This window comes from Ranitomeya imitator, chromosome 2 (assembly GCF_032444005.1).
Source record: "Ranitomeya imitator isolate aRanImi1 chromosome 2, aRanImi1.pri, whole genome shotgun sequence".
NCBI lineage: Eukaryota > Metazoa > Chordata > Amphibia > Anura > Dendrobatidae > Ranitomeya > Ranitomeya imitator.
The window spans coordinates 299,342,102-299,365,888 of record NC_091283.1 but is presented as its reverse complement, the minus strand read 5'-3'; the positions used below and the strand labels follow the sequence as shown (position 1 = coordinate 299,365,888).

General features: G+C 48.0%; 1 protein-coding gene across 1 annotated transcript in view; it reads left to right on the top strand.

Annotated features, from left to right (window-relative positions):
* LOC138663339 (zinc finger protein 585A-like) overlaps window positions 1-23,787 on the top strand; it is an 83,295-nt gene that overhangs the window by 45,265 nt on the left and 14,243 nt on the right. Inside the window, exon 8 of the mRNA XM_069749516.1 lies at window positions 19,484-19,488. Coding sequence (XP_069605617.1) covers window positions 19,484-19,488 — 5 coding nt within the window. The remainder of the gene's footprint in view (window positions 1-19,483; window positions 19,489-23,787) is intronic.

Here is a 23,787-nt window from a genome sequence, read left to right as displayed (position 1 = left end):
AGCTGAGGGAATGGGAGCCAGTGAAGAGATTTGCAGAGTGAGGAAGCAGAGGAGTAGCGAGGAGAGAGATGAATTAGTCGGGCAGCAAAGTTAAGGATGGACTGGAGAGGTGCAAGGGTGTTAGCAGGGAGACCGCAGAAAAGGATGTTGCAGTAGTCAAGGCAGGAGATGAGGGCATGCACAAGCATTTTAGTAGATTGACGGTTGAGGAAAGGACAGATTCTGGAGATATTTTTGAGCTGGAGGCGACAGGAGGTGGAGAGAGCTTGGATGTGCGGTTTGAAGGACAGGGCAGAGTCGAAGGTTACTCCAAGGCAGCGGACTTCCGGTATGGGGGAAAGCATGATGTCATTGATTGCTATAGATAGGTCAGGTAAGGAAGATCTATGGGATGGAGGAAAGATGATGAGTTCAGATTTGTCCACATTGAGTTTGAGGAAGCGAGAGAAGGAGGATATGGCTGATAGGCACTCTGGGATTCTGGACAGCAGAGCAGTGACGTCTGGGCCAGAGAGGTAGATCTGAGTGTCATCAGCATAGAGGTGGTACTGGAATCCATGGGACTTTATGAGTTGTTCCAAGCCAAGTGTATAGATTGAGAAGAGTAGGGCTCCTAGAACAGAGCCTTGGGGGACTCCAAAAGAGAGAGGGTGGGATAAGGAGGTAGTGTGGGAGTGGGAGACGCTGAATGTGCGGTTGGAAAGGTATGAGGAGATCCAGGATAGGGCGAGGTCTTTGATGCCAAAGAAGGAGAGGATCTGTAATAGGAAGCAGTGGTCAACTGTTGAAAGCAGAGGAAAGGTCTAGAAGGAGGAGTACAGAGTATTGTCCATTAGCTTTGGCGGTAAGTAGGTCGTTAGTGATTTTGGTCAGGGCGGTCTCAGTTGAGTGATGGGGGCAGAAACCAGATTGTAGATTGTCAAAGAGCAAGTTAGATGAGAGGTGGGAGGAAAGTTCAGAGAGGACGTGCTGCTCCAGGAGTTTGGAAGCGAATGGGAGCAGTGATATTGGGCGATAGCTGGACATAGCAGTTGGATCGAGGGTTGGCTTTTTAAGGATAGGCGTGATTGTGGCATGTTTGAAAGCAGAAGGGAAGGTGCCAGAAGATAGTGATAGGTTGAAGAGGTGGGTTAGGGATGGGATAAGTGAGGTGGTGAGGTTGTGGAGGAGGTGGGATGGGATGGGGTCGAGCGCACAGGTGATGAGGTGCGATTTGGAGAGGAGACAATTAAGCCCCCTTCAGTGATGTTGGATAGGGAGGTTATGGGGTTTGGGCATTGGTCTGGTATACAAAGGGGTTGTGCTGGTTGAACAATGAAGACTTGCCTTGTCTGGTTGATCTTGCCAGATGCAAGAGGAGTGAGGGCCCTGCTCGCTAGATACAAGAGGAGTGAGAGCCCTGCCCGCCAGATACCAAGATGAGTGAGGGCCCTGCTCACCAGATACAAGAGGAGTGAGGACCCTGCTCGCAAAATACAAGGGGAGTGACGGCTCTGCTTACAAGATACAAGAGAAGGCCCTGCTCACAAGATACAGGAGGAGTGAGCGCCCTGCTCGCCAGATACAAGGGGAGTGAGGGCCCTGCTCGCCAGATCCAAGAGGAGTGAGGGCCCTGCTCGCCAGATACAAGAGGAGTGAGGGCCCTGCTCGCCAGATACAAGAGGAGTGAGGGCCCTGCTCGCCAGATACAAGGGGAATGAGGGACCTGCTCGCCAGATACAAGGGAAATGAGGGCCCTGCTCGCCAGATACAAGAGGAGTGAGGGCCCTGCTCGCCAGATACAAGGGAAATGAGGGCCCTGCTTGCCAGATACAAGAGGAGTGAGGGCCCTGCTCGCCAGATACAAGAGGAGTGAGGGCCCTGCTCGCCAGATACAAGGGGAATGAGGGCCCTGCTCGCAAGATACAAGAGGAGTGAGGGCCCTGCTCGCCAGATACAAGGGAAATGAGGGTCCTGCTCGCCAGATACAAGAGGAGTGAGGACCCTGCTCGCCAGATACCAAGAGGAGTGGGGCCCTGCTCGCCAGATACAAGAGGAGTGCGGGCCCTGCTCAACAGATACAAGAGGAGTGAGGGCCCTGCTCGCCAGATACAAGAGGAGTGAGGGCCCTGCTCGCCGGATACAAGGGGAGTGAGGGCTTGTAGCTGTTTTCGCTCTGACTCAGCGTCAGATAGCCAGATCACCAGTGAGGCCAAATCGTGAAATTACGCCCTTAATTGACGAGCTTGGAGACAAAAGAATCGTACACGTTCTGTGTGAAATTCACTTTTATCTGATGTAATGCAGCAAGAGGCAATATTTCATACCATTTAAAACAAATGTAACTCTCAATGTAATTCATGTAGCCCCCACCATCACCCAGGGTCATACTTTATTTACCACGCACCCAGAGCATGTTGTGGCTGACTATTGAGAACATACATGATAAGAAGTATAGTCTCCTTGGAAAGGAGACTATCAGACTACTACAACAACAGATTCTAGAAATTCTAACAATTAAAGGCAAAAGGCACTTAAAGGCAAACTATTAACCCTTCTATATCACCAGATACAAGAGGAGTGAGGGCCCTGCTCACAAGATACAAGAGGAGTGAAGGCCCTGCTCGCCAGATACAAGAGGATTGAGGGCCCTGCTCGCCAGATACAAGGAGTGAGGGCCCTGCTCGCCAGATACAAGAGGATTGAGGGCCCTGCTCGCCAGATACAAGAGGAGTGAGGACCCTGCTCACAAGATACAAGACGAGTGAGGTCCCTGCTCGCCAGATACCAAGAGGAGTGAGGGCCCTGCTCACCAGATACAAGAGGAGTGAGGACCCTGCTCACAAGATACAAGAGGAGTGAGGGCCCTGCTCACCAGATACAAGAGGAGTGAGGACCCTGCTTGCAAGATACAAGGGGAGTGAGGGCCCTGCTCACCAGATACAAGAGGAGTGAGGGCCCTGATCACAAGATACAAGAGGAGTGAGGACCCTGCTCACCAGTTACAAGAGGAGTGAGGGCCCTGCTCAACAGATACCAAGAGGAGTGAGGGCCCTGATCGCAAGCTTACATTCTATGAGGAAAAAGGGAGACACGAGAGGTGGAGGGTAACAATTGCTTTCGTTGTTTGGACCAGCCATAGTTATCGGTTAGTCCATCACTTAATTTGTGAACTAAGGTTTTCTTTAGGTGTTTGTTGTAAATATTTTTTCTAATAAATGTATATATTAAGGCTTGTATGTTCGCACCAGCAGTCCCTTATTATTTATACCCTCCTAGCACACAACTATCCCACTCACACAGAAAGCAGCAGTAGTCTGTCCAGCCTGGAGACCGAGTAAGACGGCAACCACCGTGATGGCATGTGAGAACAAGCAGACGGAGGAGTTGCGGCCGAGCGTCCAGCTATTTATCCAGGACCTGAAGGTTATTTCATCCTGAAAATTGCCATAGATCTACTGGATAAGGCTACTTTCACACTAGCTTCATGTGACGTCGCAATGCGTTGTTTTGGAGAAAAAACGCATCCTGCAAAGTTGCCCGCAAGATGCGTTTTTTCTCCATAGACTTGCATTAGCGACGCATTGCCACACGTCGTGCGACGGATGCGTCGTGTTTCTGGCGGCCGTGACGCACAAAAAACGTTCAATGTAACTTTTTTGTGTGCGTCGGGTCCACCATTTTCGACCACACATGCGCGGCTGAAACTCCGCCCCCTCCTCCTCGGGACTCACAATGGGCAGCAGATGCATTGTAAAACTGCATCCGCTGCCCACGTTGTGCTAATCAATCACACTGTCCGTCAGTACGATGGTTTGCGACGGCCCGTACCGACGGGCTAGTGTGAAAGTAGCCTAACTTGCTACACTCTGACTGACAGAAAACATTCTCTATAAAACCTCTTCTAACCCCTCCCACTCCCAAACAATGGGCTAATCCCAACAGTATTAACTATATAATACCCAGTGTAGTGCAAACTGTGTCCCCATCTACTGTATGGTGTATGGGTCCCCTAGTGGATGGACCTCCCGTATCCCCAGGGACGGCCATAGGCATAGCCTGTAGGAGAACCGAACATAAAATGCCGGCCATAGGGATAAAATATAACATCACTTTATCACACATATACAGAAAACTCAACAGCATCGTCACAGATCCCGATACCACAACAACGTCTACATCCCAATAGAGTCCTCACCCCGCATCTTTCACAGCTGTTAGACAGCCAGTAACCATGCCGGGACTGCCTGCCATACACAGTAATGCCGTAGCCACTACGCACAAACGCACGGCTCTGCTCCGTACACCTCGTACACACACGGCTCTACTCCATACACCTCGTACACACGGCTCTGCTCCATACACCTCGTACACACACGGCTTTACTCCATACACCTCGTACACGCACGGATCTGCTCCATACACCTCGTACACACACGGCTCTGCTGCATACACCTCGTACAAACATGGCTCCGCGCCATACACCACGTACACGCACGGCTCCGCTCTATACACCTCATACACACGTGGGTCCGCTCCGTACACCTCGTACACACACTGCTCCGCTCCATACACCTCGTACACACGGCTCTGCTCCGTACACCTTGTACATACGGCTCTGCTCTGTACACCTCGTAGACACGCGGCTCTGCTCCGTACACCTCGTAGACACGCGGCTCTGCTCCGTACACCTCGTACACACGGCTCCGCTCCGTACACCCCGTACACACACGGCTCTGCTCCTTACACCTCGTACACAAGGCTCTGCTCCGTACACCTCGTACACACATGGCTCCGCTCCGTACACCTCGTACACACATGGCTCTGCTCCTTACACCTCGTACACACGGCTCTGCTCCGTACACCTCGTACACACGGCTCTGCTCCGTACACCTCGTACACACACGGCTCTGCTCCTTACACCTCGTACACACGGGTCTGCTCCGTACACCTCGTACACACGTGGGTCTGCTCCGTACACCTCGTACACACATGGCTCCGCTTCGTACACCTCGTACACACATGGCTCTGCTCCTTACACCTCGTACACACGGCTCTGCTCCGTACACCTCGTACACACGGCTCTGCTCCGTACACCTCGTACACACACGGCTCTGCTCCATACACCCCGTACACACACGGCTCTGCTCCTTACACCTCGTACACAAGGCTCTGCTCCGTACACCTCGTACACACATGGCTCCGCTCCGTACACCTCGTACACACATGGCTCCGCTCCGTACACCTCGTACACACATGGCTCTGCTCCGTATACTTCGTACACACGGCCCTGCTCCGTACACCTCGTACACACGGCTCTGCTCCGTACACCTCGTACACACACGGCTCTGCTCCTTACACCTCGTACACACGGGTCTGCTCCGTACACCTCGTACACACAGCTCCGCTCTGTACACCTTGTACACACACGGCTCCACTCCGTACACCTCGTACACACACGGCTCCGCTCCTTACACCTCGTACACAAGGCTCTGCTCCGTACAGCTCGTACACACACGGCTCCGCTCTGTACACCTCGTACACACACGGCTCTGCTCCTTACACCTCGTACACACGGGTCTGCTCCGTACACCTCGTACACACGGCTCCGCTCTGTACACCTGGTACACACACGGCTCCGCTCTGTACACCTCGTACACACACGGCTCTGCTGCTTACACCTCGTACACAAGGCTCTGCTCCGTACAGCTCGTACACACACGGCTCCGCTCTGTACACCTTGTACACACACGGCTCTGCTCCTTACACCTCGTACACACGGCTCCGCTCCGTACACCTCATACACACACGGCTCCGTTCCGTACACACACGGCTCTGCTCCTTACACCTCGTACACATATGGCTCCGCTCCGTACACCTCGTACACACATGGCTCTGCTCCTTACACCTCGTACACACGGCTCTGCTCCGTACACCTCGTACACACGGCTCTGCTCCGTACACCTCGTACACACGGCTCTGCTTCGTACACCTCGTACACACACGGCTCTGCTCCTTACACCTCGTACACACACGGCTCTGCTCCTTACACCTCGTACACACTGCTCTGCTCCGTACACCTCGTACACACGTGGCTCCGCTCTGTACACCTCGTACACACACGGCTCTGCTCCTTACACCTCGTACACACACGGCTCTGCTCCGTACACCTCGTACACACGGCTCTGCTTCGTACACCTCGTACACACACGGCTCTGCTCCTTACACCTCGTACACACACGGCTCTGCTCCGTACACCTCGTACACACGGCTCTGCTTCGTACACCTCGTACACACACGGCTCTGCTCCTTACACCTCGTACACACACGGCTCTGCCCCTTACACCTCGTACACACTGCTCTGCTCCGTACACCTCGTACACACGTGGCTCCGCTCTGTACACCTCGTACACACACGGCTCTGCTCCTTACACCTCGTACACACGGTTCCGCTCCGTACACCTCGTACACACGGTTCCGCTCCGTACACCTCGTACACACGGCTCGGCTCTGCTCTGTACACCTCGTACACAAGGCTCTGCTCTGTACACCTCGTACACACACAGCTCTGCTACATCCACACCGTAAACCCCTCCTGACCCCACACATAAACTTCCCCTCATCCAGCACCATAACAACCAGCACAGCAGAGTCCTGCATACTGTGAGGCTCCTGATCATGTGACCCCTGACTCCTCCCCTCCTGTGACCTCATCACAGGTCCTGTGTGCACAGAGCAGCCGTAGAAATCTCAGGCCTCATGGTCTCCCCCAACTTCTGCTCTTTCTCCTCCTTTTCTTGCAGGGGCCGCAGTGGATTTCATCCTGGATCCATAGATCCGAATAGAGGAGCGATGTTCCTTCAGTCTGATGGTAATTGATGGTGATATTTGTCCAAAGTCAACTTTACCGAGTAAATCCCACCAGGACTGTAGCAGGTAAAGACCCCAATATCCACAGGTGTCCCTTCTAATGGGGGAGGAAAGTACCAAAGAAAACCATAATATCCTGAGAAAAAGAAACTACATGGAGACGTTGGTATCTAATATCTCCTGTCTTGTTCTTACCAACAATCTATATACATAATTGTCTATGGGTCACTTCCGTCTGTCTGTCCTTCTGTCCCGGTTATTCGTTCGCTGATTGGTCTCGGCAGCTGCCTGTCATGGCTGCCGCTACCAATCAGCGACGGCCACAGTCTGGAAAAAATGGCCGCTCATTACTCCACGCACTGAGTGCCCGCTCACCGCTCACACAGGGTTAATGCCCTCTGTTACCGCTGCTATTAACCCTGTGTGACCAAGTTTTTTTACTATTGACGTGGCCTATGCAGCGCCAATAATAAAAACATCTCATGTTAAAAATAATAAAAAAAATAAAAAACATGTGACCGCGATGTCGACGTCATCACAGGCCCTGCGCGCCTGCGCGAGCGGGCTGGGGCCGGAGGCTGCCGCCTGTACCTCGCACAGGCCACAGAACTACAAGTATGGTGAGTATGTTAGAACTACAAGGGGCCCTCGGATCGGAAGGTGACTATGTTTATTTTTTAACCTGTGACCTTAGGTGGCTAGGCAATATACTATGTTGCTGGGCAATATACTACGTGGCTCTGTGCTGTATGCTACTTCACTGGGCAATATACTACGTCACTGCGCAATATACTACGTGGCTGGGCAATATACTACGTCACTGGCCAATATACGTGGCTGGGCAATATACTACGTGGCTGGGCAATATACTACGTGGCTGGGCAATATACTACGTGGCTGGGCAATATACTACGTGACTGGGCAATATACTACGTGACTGGGCAATATACTACGTGACTGGGCAATATACTACGTGACTGGGCAATATACTACGTGGCTGGGCAATATGCTACGTCGCTGGGCAATATGCTACGTCACTGGGCAATATACTACGTGGCTGTGCAATATACTACGTGGACTGTGCAATATACTACGTGGACCTGCATACTCTAGAATACCCGATGCGTTAGAATCGGGCCACTATCTAGTCTACTATATAATTGTCTAAGGGTCACTTCCGTCTTTCTGTCTGTCTTTCTGCCACGGATATTCATTGGTCGTGGCCTCTGTCTGTCATGGAAATCCAAGTCGCTGATTGGTCGCGGCAAAACAGCCACGACCAATCAGCGACGGGCACAGTTCGGAAGAAAATGGCCGCTCCTTACTCCCCGCAGTCAGTGCCCGGCGCCCGCATACTCCCCTCCAGTCACCACTCACACAGGGTTAATGCCGGCTTTAACGGACTGCGTTATGCCATGGATAACGCACTCCGTAACCGCTGCTATTAACCCTGTGTGTCCCCAACTTTTTACTATTGATGCTGCCTATGCGGCATCAATAGTAAAAAGATCTAATGTGAAAAATAATTAAAAAACCTGCTATTCTACTCACCCTCCTTCGTCCGACGATGCGCTCGCGCCTGCCGCCTGCCTTTCCCGTTCCTCACGACGCCCCAGTGACCGCTCCATGCATTGCGATCTCGTGAGATGATGACGTAGCGGTCTCGCGAGACCGCGATGTCATCATCTCGCGAGAGTCAGACAAGTAAAAACAAGAGGGCGGCGGGAAGGTAGCGCGAATCCCCACAGGAGCCGAGGCTGTGAGCCTGGGAAAGGGGAAGGTAACGTGGGAGGAGGAGGAGCAGAGCGGCCAAGGTGAGGTGCCTCAGTCCCCACGTCGAGCAGGGTGCCCAGTGCTGCCGGCGCTGTACGGCCTGACTGCTGCTGCTGACAGGTGCTTGTCTGTGCGAGACCCCAGCCCGGGAGCCGGCGGGACATGTACATGTAGGAGGGGACGGTGGCACCATGGTGGAAGAACTGTTCTGTAAAGTTGTCTCCATTATTACACTACGTGGCCTGTATTATATACAGCGTGCGTGGGCTGTTATATACTACGTGGCTGTGTTATATGCTATGTGGGCTGTTATGCACTCCGTGGGCTGTGCTATATACTACGTGGCTGTGCTATATAATCCGTGGCCTGTGCTATTCCGTGGGCTGTGCTTTATACTCAGTGGGCTGTGTTATATACTACGTGGCTGTGTTATATACTGCGTGGGCTGTGCTATATACTACGTGGCTTTGCTATATACTCCGTGGGCTGTGCTATATAGTACGTGGCTGGGCAATATACTACGTGGCTGGACAATATACTACGTGGCTGGACAATATACTATGTGGCTGGGCAATATACTATGTGGCTGGGCAATATACTACGTGGCTGTGCAATATACTACGTGGGCTGTGCAATATACTACGTGGGCTGTGCAATATACTACGTGGCTGGACAATATACTACGTGGCTGGACAATATACTACGTGGCTGGGCAAGATACTATGTGGTTCTATATACTACGTGGCTGGGCTATATACTACGTGTCTGTGCTATTTACTTCGTGGGCTGTGCTATATACTACATGGCTGGGCAATATACTACGTGGCTGTGTTATATACTGCGTGGGCTGTGCTATATACTACGTGGCTTTGCTATATACTCCGTGGGCTGTGCTATATAGTACGTGGCTGGGCAATATACTACGTGGCTGGACAATATACTACGTGGCTGGACAATATACTACGTGGCTGGGCAATATACTATGTGGCTGGGCAATATACTACGTGGCTGTGCAATATACTACGTGGGCTGTGCAATATACTACGTGGCTGGACAATATACTACGTGGCTGGACAATATACTACGTGGCTGGGCAAGATACTATGTGGTTCTATATACTACATGGCTGGGCAATATACTACGTGGCTGTTATATACTATGTGGGCTGTGCTATATAATGCGTGGCTGTGCTATATACTACGTGGGCTGTGTTATACGCTACTTGGCTGTGCTATATTTTTCTGCTGTATCTGTGCATCATGTATCGTGGTATGTGTTAAAGAGGGGGGCCCACTGAGACTATTTCTCCCGGGGCCCTCAAAAACCTGGAGCCGGCCCTGGCTTTACTGATTGTTCACGCCAGGCCGCGAACAATCAGCGACAGGCGCAGTCCGCCCACGAATTGACGCTGAGTTTGAACCATGCTTCGCTAATAGGTCGTGGCCAGCCAAATCCTTTGTATAAATTGCATTATTCTGAAAACTTCATAAATAAACTACATATATATTCTAGAATACCCGATGCGTTAGAATCGGGCCACCATCTAGTCTCTTATAAAAGCCTCAAACTTCTGTGTGTGAATCAGACCTGAGATCTAACGTGATAGAAGATTACAGTGCGGGGAAGACGGGAAACCTTCATATAGACGGCCGGTGGTGATGGAGTCAGTGACTAACTCTGGCCAAATCTGTTTCTAGAGCCGTAGTAGAAGATGAAGATGTCGTCCTCATCATGAAGTAGTTATTTCTCCTGTCACGTGTAATGAATATCTCCTGCAGTATTGCTAATGCCGATTCCAGTGTCGGTAAATGAGACGAGAATTAGCGTTATGGAAGATGAGTCTATGAGAAACGTATTCAGCTGCCGACTCCGAGGAAGAAACTGCTTGTTGTCTGTGGCCTAAATATATAGGTTTTATTAGTAGATGTAAAGAGGAAAACTAAATACTGTAAAATAATAAATCTCATTTGTTTCCCTTAGTATCTCCAGTAATTGTATTATTACACAGAATTTTTATGATGTTACATCGGCTCATCTTCTCATTCAGGTTTCTACAATATCGGATCCTCTCAGTGAAGATCTTCTATATAAGAGAATTTTCCTTATTTACCCATCAAAGATGGATATGGGTAGAGACAAGATGGTGGAGAGGATATTACACCTCACCCTAGAGATCCTCTTCCGGCTTACTGGAGAGGTGAGAAATTCTGATGACGTCACATTACATCATTCTTATCTATGGGAATAACAGATGGACAGAACTGGAGAGGTGAGGACTCTGGAAATGTCTGTAGTGAGATTTATTAATGTGTCTCTCCATAACCAGGATTACAAAGTAGTGAAGAAGACCTCTAGTGAGCGCTGTCAGGACCCTGTGTCTGAGGAATGGAGAAGACCCCTCAGCCCAATCACGGGGCCTCCACCTCACCCCCTGATACATGAGGGCGTCAATGACCAGAAGATCCTAGAACTTACCTACAAGATGATTGAGCTGCTGACTGGAGAGGTGACACTGCTGGGAATGCTGGGACATTATACAGTAACGCTATGAAGGGATCGGGGGATGACGGTATCATTGTATGTGTCAGGTTCCTATAAGGTGTCAGGATGTCGCTGTCTATTTCTCCATGGAGGAGTGGGAGTATTTAGAAGGACACAAAGATCTGTACAAGGACGTCATGATGGAGGTTCCCCAGTCCCTCACATCACCAGGTAATAGACAGCACTAAATACACACGGCCTATAATTATCTGTATGTAAAGAATTTATTCAGTCCCTGTATGTGTTTCGTCCAGATCTATCCAGTAAGAGGACAACACCAGAGAGATGTCCCCATCCTCTTCTTCCACAGGACTGTAAGCAAGAAGATCCCAGTGCTCCTCAGGATCATCAGGTAGATGGAGAGAAGGTGTCTGGAGATCTCTCCTATGACGTGTAGATGGCGGTGAAAGTCTGGTTCTGGATTATTCCAAGTCAAACGAACCAATGAATATTACCACTAGATTTTTAATTCTTTTGAGAATTTGTTCTTTGGTAATACTGTGTTAGGGGATGCAAAATGTGAGGAAGAAAAAAATCTATAAATTGTAGTTTTTTTTAATTAATTTTTAAAGTTGTGGAAAAAATGTGAATTTCTGGGAAAAACACCCTTCAACTTAGAACAGTAGAGGATTCCAACAGATATGTCATGAGTATCTTTGTTAATATTTTACGCTTGCGGAATCAAACGCAAACTTTCAAAACACATTTTCAAATAATCAATATGAAATAAAATGAGCAGAAAACCCACATGTGCCTCCTATGCTCCTGGCCACATCTGGACCAAAATTCAAGTTGGGCTCTCAATGGGACCATACTTAAATAAAGGAAAAAAAAAAAGAATATCCTTATATGAACAGCGTCCATTCAAAAATCTTGAATTCAGATCTGTTTGGCCCGGGATCTAATAGTGTAGGGTCTAGGTTTTCCAAATAAAACTCATGTTTTTTAGACATTAGAAGGGATAGTTCTACTGATCCTTCACACGACGAACAGCTGACTGCACCGTGAGATGAGCTTTATAAACACGCAAATCTTCCCGCTCAAACTGCTCTCCACCAATCCAGTCACATCTCCCCAATCCCCATTAACGGGAAGGCTTGCGAGCCACATCCAGCACTCGCAACACTCACAGTAGAGACACCCAGAGCCCCCATTGCTTGCCCACACAAATCACACTGGGGCAGTATAACAAGATGCAGGGGTTCCTACCTTACCCCCGCTCCGATCTGCACTACTATGAGGGGCTACTCACAAAAGTCTCCATGTGGAGACCCACTCTTCATAGCTGATTGCTGGACCTGGTGCTAATGCACCAAGCTGGGAGACCATTGCGGGCCACACATCATTTTATTTTATTTTTTTTCAAAATTGCACATCAAAATTTTGAATTTGGCTAATCTTATGATATATCAAATTAAATCCTGTACCGTTCTAAACAAAATGTCCTCTCCAATATCTTTATCTTATTTCTAATACAAGATATGATGAAAAATGTAACATCATAGAAGCCCAAAATTCAGACTTTCTTAAAACTTTAGAAATCTATAAAATTTAATGGAGATAAAAATGTAAAACTTTTTTTTTGTTATTCACTAAAATGGCACTTAAAAAAATTAAATAAAATAAAAATCTAAAGACATGAGGTAAAAATAATATTCAGATTGGGGTCACTTGACATGGAATTACCCTGCTCAGTTTTGTTTTATCCCCCAGTATTATATGTTTTATACTTGTGTAATGAGAACGGTGGAAATGGCAGGATTAGAGCTGATCATAGATGTGAATTTTCCATCTCTGTGACTTTTACAATATTTGTTTCAGGGTGAAGATCTGACCCATATTAATACTACAGAGACAAATGTTAGGGGTGATGAGTGGTGTAAAGAGAAGATTCCTACATGTGACTACCCAGGTGAGTAGTAACCACTAAATGCAGAGAAGTCACAGATTCTTCTCAGTCACCGGCTGTGGCTGTGAGTCGCACGCCAGGGCCTGGAGTACTCGGTACCGGGTACTGTCGCACTTAAATGTGATGTCACAGTGGCTGTGACCCGGTCCGTGGCCCTTGGCTGTTATGTAGGCAATCCAGTGACACAGTGTGCCAGCAATCAGAGCACATACAGTGATCTGACAATAACCCAAAAACAATAGAACGAGCTCTGAGACGTGGAATCTCTGTAGACCGCAATACCTGAACCTATCCTAAACACAACTAAAGGCAGCTGTGGATTGCGCCTGACACTACCTATGCAACTCTGCACAGCCTGAGGAACTGACTAGCCTGAAGATAGAAATACAAGCCTGACTTGCCTCAGAGAAATACCCCAAAGGAAAAGGCAGCCCCCCACATATAATGACTGTTAGCAAGATGAAAAGACAAAACGTAGGGATGAAATAGATTCAGCAAAGTGAGGCCCGATATTCTAGATAGAGCGAGGATAGCAAAGAGAACTTTGCAGTCTACAAAAAACCCTAAAGCAAAAAACCACGCAAAGGGGGCAAAAAGACCCACCGTGCCGAACTAACGGCACGGCGGTACACCCTTTGCGTCTCAGAGCTTCCAGCAAAACGAATTGACAAGCTGGACAGAAAAAGTAGCAACAAAAGCAAAGAGGCACTTATCTAAGCAGAGCAGCAGGCCACAGGAAAGATCCAGAAGCTCAGATCCAACACTGGAACATTGACAAGGAGCAAGGAAGACAGAATCAGGTGGAGTTAAATAACAAAGCAGCCAACGAGCTCACCAGAACACCTGAGGGAGGACGCTCAGAAGCTGCAGTACCACTTGTGACCACAGGAGTGAATTCAGCCACAGAATTCACAACAGTACCCCCCCCTTGAGGAGGGGTCACCGAACCCTCACCAGAGCCCCCAGGCCGACCAGGATGAGCCACATGAAAGGCACGAACAAGATCTGGAGCATGGACATCAGAGGCAAAAACCCAGGAATTATCTTCCTGAGCATAACCCTTCCATTTAACCAGATACTGGAGTTTCCGTTTAGAAACACGAGAATCCAAAATTTTCTCCACAATATACTCCAATTCCCCCTCCACCAAAACCGGGGCAGGAGGCTCAACAGATGGAACCATAGGTGCCACGTATCTCCGCAATAACGACCTATGGAATACATTATGTATGGAAAAGGAGTCTGGGAGGGTCAGACGAAAAGACACAGGATTGAGAATCTCAGAAATCCTATACGGACCAATAAAACGAGGTTTAAATTTAGGAGAGGAAACCTTCATAGGAATATGACGAGAAGATAACCAAACCAGATCCCCAACACGAAGTCGGGGACCCACACTGCGTCTGCGATTAGCGAAAAGTTGAGCCTTCTCCTGGGACAAGGTCAAATTGTCCACTACCTGAGTCCAGATCTGCTGCAACCTGTCCACCACCGTATCCACACCAGGACAGTCCGAAGACTCAACCTGTCCTGAAGAGAAACGAGGATGGAACCCAGAATTGCAGAAAAATGGAGAGACCAAGGTAGCCGAGCTGGCCCGATTATTAAGGGCGAACTCAGCCAACGGCAAAAAGGACACCCAATCATCCTGGTCTGCAGAAACAAAACATCTCAGATATGTTTCCAAGGTCTGATTGGTTCGTTCGGTCTGGCCATTAGTCTGAGGATGGAAAGCCGAGGAAAAAGATAGGTCAATGCCCATCCTCCCACAAAAGGCTCGCCAAAATCTTGAAACAAACTGGGAACCTCTGTCAGAAACAATATTCTCAGGAATGCCATGCAAACGAACCACATGCTGGAAGAACAAAGGCACCAAATCAGAGGAGGAAGGCAATTTAACCAAGGGCACCAGATGGACCATTTTAGAAAAGCGATCACAGACCACCCAAATGACTGACATCTTTTGAGAAACGGGAAGGTCAGAAATGAAATCCATCGAAATATGTGTCCAAGGCCTCTTTGGGACCGGCAAGGGCAAAAGCAACCCACTGGCACGTGAACAGCAGGGCTTAGCCCTAGCACAAATCCCACAGGACTGCACAAAAGTACGTACATCCCGTGACAGAGATGGCCACCAGAAGGATCTAGCCACTAACTCTCTGGTACCAAAGATTCCAGGATGACCAGCCAACACCGAACAATGAAGTTCAGAGATAAGTTTATTAGTCCACCTATCAGGGACGAACAGTTTCTCCGCCGGACAACGATCAGGTTTATTCGCCTGAAATTTTTGCAACACTCGCCGCAAATCAGGGGAGATGGCAGATACAATGACTCCTTCCTTGAGGATACTCGCCGGCTCAGATGAACCCGGAGAGTCGGGCACAAAACTCCTAGACAGAGCATCCGCCTTCACATTTTTAGAGCCCGGAAGGTACAAAATCACAAAATCGAAGCGGGCAAAAAATAACGACCAACGGGCCTGTCTAGGATTCAAGCGCTTGGCAGACTCGAGATAAGTAAGGTTCTTATGATCAGTCAATACCACCACGCGATGCTTAGCTCCTTCAAGCCAATGACGCCATTCCTCGAATGCCCACTTCATGGCCAGCAACTCTCGGTTGCCCACATCATAATTACGCTCAGCAGCCGAAAACTTCCTGGAAAAGAAAGCACATGGTTTCAACACTGAGCAACCAGAACCTCTCTGTGACAAAACCGCCCCTGCTCCAATCTCAGAAGCATCAACCTCGACCTGGAACGGAAGAGAAACATCTGGTTGACACAACACAGGGGCAGAACAAAAACGATGCTTCAACTCCTGAAAAGCTTCCACAGCAGCAGAAGACCAATTAACCAAATCAGCACCCTTCTTGGTCAAATCGGTCAATGGTTTGGCAATGCTAGAAAAATTACAGATGAAGCGACGATAAAAATTAGCAAAGCCCAGGAAGTTTTGCAGACTTTTCAGAGATGTCGGCTGAGTCCAATCCTGGATGGCTTGGACCTTAACCGGATCCATTTCGATAGTAGAAGCGGAAAAGATGAACCCCAAAAATGAAACTTTCTGCACACCGAAGAGACATTTTGATCCCTTCACAAACAAAGAATTAGCACGCAGGACCTGGAAAACCATTCTGACCTGCTTCACATGAGAGTCCCAATCATCTGAGAAGATCAAAATGTCATCCAAGTAAACAATCAGGAATTTATCCAGATACTCACGGGAGATGTCATGCATAAAAGACTGAAACACAGATGGAGCATTGGCAAGTCCGAACGGCATCACTAGATACTCAAAATGACCCTCGGGCGTATTAAATGCAGTTTTCCATTCATCTCCTTGCCTGATTCTCACCAGATTATACGCACCACGAAGATCTATCTTAGTGAACCAACTAGCCCCCTTAATCCGAGCAAACAAGTCAGATAACAATGGCAAGGGATACTGAAATTTAACAGTGATCTTATTAAGAAGGCGGTAATCAATACACGGTCTCAGCGAACCATCCTTCTTGGCTACAAAAAAGAACCCTGCTCCCAGTGGTGATGACGATGGGCGAATATGTCCCTTCTCCAGGGATTCCTTCACATAACTGCGCATAGCGGCGTGTTCAGGCACGGATAAATTAAATAATCGACCTTTAGGGAATTTACTACCAGGAATCAAATTGATAGCACAATCACAATCCCTATGCGGAGGTAGGGCATCGGACTTGGGCTCTTCAAATACATCCTGATAATCAGACAAGAACTCTGGGACCTCAGAAGGAGTGGATGACGAAATAGACAAAAATGGAACATCACCATGTACCCCCTGACAACCCCAGCTGGATACCGACATAGAGTTCCAATCCAATACTGGATTATGAGTTTGCAGCCATGGCAACCCCAACACGACCACATCATGCAGATTATGTAGCACCAGAAAGCGAATAACTTCCTGATGTGCAGGAGCCATGCACATGGTCAGCTGGGTCCAGTACTGAGGTTTATTCTTGGCCAAAGGTGTAGCATCAATTCCTCTCAACGGAATAGGACACCGCAAAGGCTCCAAGAAAAACCCACAACGTTTAGCATAATCCAAATCCATCAGATTCAGGGCAGCGCCTGAATCCACAAACGCCATGACAGAATACGATGACAAAGAGCATATCAAGGTAATGGACAGAAGGAATTTGGATTGTACAGTACCAATGACGGCAGACCTATCGAACCGCTTAGTGCGCTTAGGACAATCAGAAATAGCATGAGTGGAATCACCACAGTAGAAACACAGACCATTCAGACGTCTGTGTTCTTGCCGTTCAACTCTGGTCATAGTCCTATCGCACTGCATAGGCTCAGGTTTAATCTTAGACAATACCGCCAAATGGTGCACAGATTTACGCTCGCGCAAGCGTCGACCGATCTGAATGGCCAAAGACATAGACTCATTCAAACCAGCAGGCATAGGAAAACCCACCATGACATCCTTAAGAGCCTCAGAGAGACCCTTTCTGAACAAAGCTGCCAGCGCAGATTCATTCCACAGAGTGAGTACTGACCACTTCCTAAATTTCTGACAATATACTTCTATATCATCCTGACCCTGGCACAAAGCCAGCAAATTTTTCTCAGCCTGATCCACTGAATTAGGCTCATCGTAAAGTAATCCGAGCGCCAGGAAAAACGCATTGACATTACTCAATGCAGGGTCTCCTGGCGCAAGAGAAAATGCCCAGTCCTGAGGGTCGCCGCGCAAAAAAGAAATAATAATCAAAACCTGTTGAATAGGATTACCAGAAGAATGAGGTTTCAAGGCCAGAAATAGCTTACAATTATTTTTGAAATTAAGAAACTTAGTTCTATCACCAAAAAACAAATCAGGAATAGGAATTCTTGGTTCTAACATAGATTTCTGATCAATAGTATCTTGAATCCTTTGTACATTTGTAACGAGATTATCCATTGAAGAGCACAGACCCTGAATATCCATGTCCACACCTGTGTCCTGAAACACCCAAATGTCTAGGGGAAAAAAAAAGACTGAACACAGAACTGAGAAAAAAAAATGTCAGAACTTCTTTTTTCCCTCTATTGAGAATCATTAGTTTGGCTCCTTGTACTGTTATGTAGGCAATCCAGTGACACAGTGTGCCAGCAATCAGAGCACATACAGTGATCTGACAATAACCCAAAAACAATAGAACGAGCTCTGAGACGTGGAATCTCTGTAGACCGCAATACCTGAACCTATCCTAAACACAACTAAAGGCAGCTGTGGATTGCGCCTGACACTACCTATGCAACTCGGCACAGCCTGAGGAACTGACTAGCCTGAAGATAGAAATACAAGCCTGACTTGCCTCAGAGAAATACCCCAAAGGAAAAGGCAGCCCCCCACATATAATGACTGTTAGCAAGATGAAAAGACAAAACGTAGGGATGAAATAGATTCAGCAAAGTGAGGCCCGATATTCTAGATAGAGCGAGGATAGCAAAGAGAACTTTGCAGTCTACAAAAAACCCTAAAGCAAAAAACCACGCAAAGGGGGCAAAAAGACCCACCGTGCCGAACTAACGGCACGGCGGTACACCCTTTGCGTCTCAGAGCTTCCAGCAAAACGAATTGACAAGCTGGACAGAAAAAGTAGCAACAAAAGCAAAGAGGCACTTATCTAAGCAGAGCAGCAGGCCACAGGAAAGATCCAGAAGCTCAGATCCAACACTGGAACATTGACAAGGAGCAAGGAAGACAGAATCAGGCGGAGTTAAATAACAAAGCAGCCAACGAGCTCACCAGAACACCTGAGGGAGGACGCTCAGAAGCTGCAGTACCACTTGTGACCACAGGAGTGAATTCAGCCACAGAATTCACAACACTTGGCACTCAATTAAAGGGGAAAGGTCTTTAAGGGGTATTTTGGAATTAAGTATATTCGTGACGCCAGCTGTTGTTCTCGGTCAGAGGGGACCGACGTTGCTTAAAGGGGTCCTCTGGGGTGATGTTGCAGAAAGATGGTGGCGCTTCCCACAGGTGAAGCGGGGTCCCCAGGGCTCCCAAGGTGTATGGCAAGGATGGTGGGTTGCCGGTAAATAACTGAGGACACAGGATTGCCGTCTTTACGTGGTTTACTAAAGTAGTATTCAGCCTCAGTCCAGGTTACCGGCAACAGGTGCAGAAGGAGTCCAGGCAGCCTGAAAACAAGTAGAAATCCCCTTGGCAGGTCAGGTTGGGAGCCTTCCACTATGCTTTGGTTTTCTGGTCTTTTGCTACCTGTAGCTTGCTGGCAAGATACCCCTTTCTCTCTCCTGTCCTGGGACAGTACCTGCACGGTAGGCAACTTAAGCTGTTCCCTTGGGGTCTCTGACACGGTAACTCCAGGCTCTAACTGCAGCTGTACCTCAGGTTTAGTATGGGTAATTTACGTATAGTCCTATGCCCTCCGGTTCTACTGTGAACCTTGCAGTTATCCACACTCTCAGGCTCCCGCTGCCCGTTTTCTGCGCTCTGGCTCACAGAAGGCCCAATCGCCGCCTTCTTTGAGCTCCTAATCACTTCTCTGAGCTCCTTTCCTGTCTCTTGTCTTGCACAGACTGACTAACTCCTTCAGACCAGGATGGAATTCAGGGAAGTTCCCCTCAAACAGGGTTTTGAGCTCCACCATCTGGCCTGGAGTTAGAATGTGTTGTGTGTAAGATTTACCTGCCAAAGGGATCCCACTTGTCTCCAGGCATGGCACTACCCTCCCCGAGAGGAAGGCAGCACCACTGTGGTACCTGAACTCCTGGGGTGCCACAGCTGCTTTATCGATCTTGTAGTCCGGCCGTATTGCAATCGTGTGATCACCATTTTACCTGTAGACCACAACATTCTCCTCCACCCAAAACTGTTCAAATGGCTTTGGACATTGAAAGCCCTTTTCCATAGAACTTACAACCTGGAGGATCCACCAACCCCCTGGGATTAGATGACACTAACCCTTTCCTGCCACGGTAAACTACAAAGCCAAATGACAGTGTATGTAGAATGAACTGACAAGTTAGAAAATCACTAAAAGAAAAATATTATGATGGTCCTCTAAGAGAAAGCTGAGGGTAATGATGCTGTTGGCTTCCTAGAACCCTGATATCTTATTGGATGAATCTACCTTCTCCCCCTTCTGTGCTGCTGAATGTGCTCATATGATCCCTACAAGACCAGGACCAGTCTTTCTGGCCAAACTTCACTTTTATGATTGACAGCATTGAATGTGCAGTGAGGGCCAAGTGTGAATTTCTGAACAATAACATCAGAGATTCCCTTTATCCTGACTTTTCAATTTCCTTTAATACTGTCTACGCATTTTTGTCCTCCAAAAATGGAGTTTTTAAAAAAAATGAACATTTAACTTTATTTCACAAAAAATTTACTTCAGCTCCAATTAGTTTTATCAAGGGTAATAGGAGAAATTAGACCCCAAAAGTTGTTGTACAATTTGTCCTGAGTACGCCGATGCCCCATATGTAGGGGTAAACCACTGTTTGGGCGCATGGCAGAGCTCGGAAGGGAAGGAGCGCCATTTGACTTTTTCAATGCAAAATTGACTGGAATTGAGATGGGACGCCATGTTGCGTTTGGAGAGCCCCTGATGTGCCTAAACAGTGGAAACCCCCAATTCTAACTGAAACCCTAACCCAAACACACCCCTAACCCTAATCCCAACCACACCCCTAACCACACCCCTAACCCTAATCCCAACCATAACCCTATCCACACCCCTAACCCTGACACACCCCTAACCCTAATCCCAACCGTAAATGTAATCCAAACCCTAGCCCCAACTCTATGCCTAGCCCTAACCATAGCCCCAACCCTAACCCTAGCCCTAACCCTAATGGGAAAATGGAAATAAATACATTGTTTACAATTTTTTCCCTAACTAAGGGGGTGATGAAGGGGGGTTTGATTTATTTTTATAGCGGGTTTTCTAGCAGATTTTTATGATTGGCAGCCGTCACACACTAAAAGACGCTTTTTATTGCAAAAAAATTTTTGCGTTACCACATTTTGAGAGCTATAATTTTTCCATATTTTGGTCCACAGAGTCATGTGAGGTCTTGTTTTTTGCGGGACGAGTTGACGTTTTTATTGGCAACGTTTTCGGGCACGTGAGATATTTTGATCGCTTTTTATTCCACTTATTGTTCGGTGGTATGATAATAAAGCGTTGTTTGTTTGCCTTTTTTTTACGATGTTCACTGAAGGGGTTAACTAGTGGGACAGTTTTAGAGGTCGGGTCGTTACGGATGCAGCGATACTAAATATGTGTATTTTCATTGTTTTATTTTTATTTAAATGAAGAAATGTATTTAGGGGAACAATATATATATATATATATATATATATATATATATATATATATATATATATATATATATATATATATATATATATATATATATATATATATTTTTTACACATTTGAATATTTCTTTTTTTCTTACACTATAACATCGCTTTGCTGTGCACTGTGTCAGATCAGCGATCTGACGTGCACTCCTGGAGGCTTCCCGACACCTTCTCTGAGCAGGCGCTGGTAAGCCACCTCCCTGCAGGGATCGGATGCAGCCCCGCGGCCATTTTGGATTCAGGGCCTGCAGGGAGAAGAAGGTAGGAGACCCTCGGAGCAACGCGATCACATCGCGTTGCTCCGAGGGTCTCAGGTAAGCCCGCAGGGAGCCCCTTCCCAGCGCGATGCTTCCCTATACCGCCGGAACACTGCGATCATGTTTGATCGCTGTGTGCCGGGGGTTAATGTGCCGGGGCGGTCCGTGACCGCTCCTGGCACATAGTGCTGGATGTCAGCTGCGATAGTCAGCTGACACCTGGCCGGGAGCGCGGCCGATTGCTGTGACGTATTATTCCGTCGGTGGGCATACGGGCCCACCTCAACGGGATAGTACATCTAATGTCAGAAAGAGGTTAAAAAGGTCTCCATTGCATCTTCCCAATGCCAAGATCTAATTTTACAGCACCTCAGCTCTGTACTATAAGGTTATGTGCGCACGTTGCGGATTTGCTTGCAGAAATTTATGCAAGGTTTCTGCATCCCTTGGCAGATAAACGCTGTGTATAATCCACGCGTTTTCTATGTGGATTTATATGCATTTCGTAAGCTATATAAAGACAAAATTAAAAACAAAGTGATGTCATTTCCTTGCTCAACCTCTTCTTTTTCATTCTCCATTGAAGACCATAATATCATTACATACCATTTTCAAATTTAGAATGTTCCTATGAACACAAAACAAATTTAAGTGAATACTATATTTTTCGGATAATAAGACACACTAGTTACCCTACTGGCCTGGTGGAGCAGGATCGCTGCTGGAGGAGGCAAGAGCGGAGTGTTGCTGCAGGCTGGGGTGAGGGAGATTTCCGATGTGCGCCACTGCGGGTAAAAATGACTGCAGTGCTCTCTGGTGCGGGGGGCTCCGCTGGCATTTTGTGGAAGCCCGCCCCTCCCCCCCCCCCCGTACATCCATTAATGCGATGTGGAGGCCTGTGGGAAAATGGCCGCCGGGGGCAGAGCATGTACAGATTGAGTACTATCGCTGTATGAGAACTTTCCCATGTAGTGGTGCCGTAAGATAGTGCACCGGAGCTGATCAGCTGATGAACTCCAGGGAACTCTCACAGGGGCTCAGTGATACACTGCGGGAGCGATTATCTTCTGTCAGTATATCGCTGGAGGCCGGATAGAGCGGTCACATCTCCCGATGTGACCGTCCTACACATGAGATCGCCGTGGGACACTCGGTATTAAATGGACTACGGCGGACAGGGAGTATTTGTTGGTTTATTATTTTTGATTGCACGAGACGCGGTTGTCGGGATTAGGGGATTAAGGCAATCTTGCCTTGCGCAGGCGTGTACTTCGGAGGACACAGCATGAACTTCAACCCAATATTGCAGCCAGCATGCAGCCAGGGGGTAAGGGAAGGGTGAATCAAACACCCAAAAACCGCGCCCATATGACCGCAAACCTGTCCCGCCCAATTCAGGTGACAGGTTCCCTTTAAGTCAGATGCAGTCCATTTCTTGTGATCCTCCTTGAGATGGTTCTACTCCTTCATTGGAGTCCAGCTGCGTTTAGTTAAGCTGATAGGACTTGATTTGGAAAGGCACACACCTGTCTATGTAAGACCCCACAGCTCACAGTGCATGTCAGACCAAATGAGAATCATGAGGTCAAAGGAACTGGCCAAGGAGCTCAGAGACAGAATTGTGGCAAGGCACAGATCTGGCCAACGTTACAAATGAATTTCTGCAGTACTCAAGGTCCCTAAGAGCACAGTGGCTTCCATAGTCCTTAAATGGAAAAAGTTTGGGACCACCAGAAGTCTTCCCCGACCTAGCCGTCCAGCCAAACTGAGCAATTGTGGGAGAAGAGCCTTGGTGAGAGAGGTAAAGAGCAACCCCAAGATCACTGTGGCTGAGCTTCAGAGATGCAGAAGGGAGATGGGAGAAAGTTACACAAAGTCAACTATCACTGCAGCCCTCCACCAATCGGGCCTTTATGGCAGAGTGGCCCGACGGAAGACTCTCCTCAGTTCAAGACATATGAAAGCCTGCATAAAGTTTGCTAAAAAACACATGAAGGACTCCCAGACTATGAGAAATAAGATTCTCTGGTCTGATGAGATGAAGATAGACCTTTTTGGTGATAATTCTAAGCGGTATCTGTAGA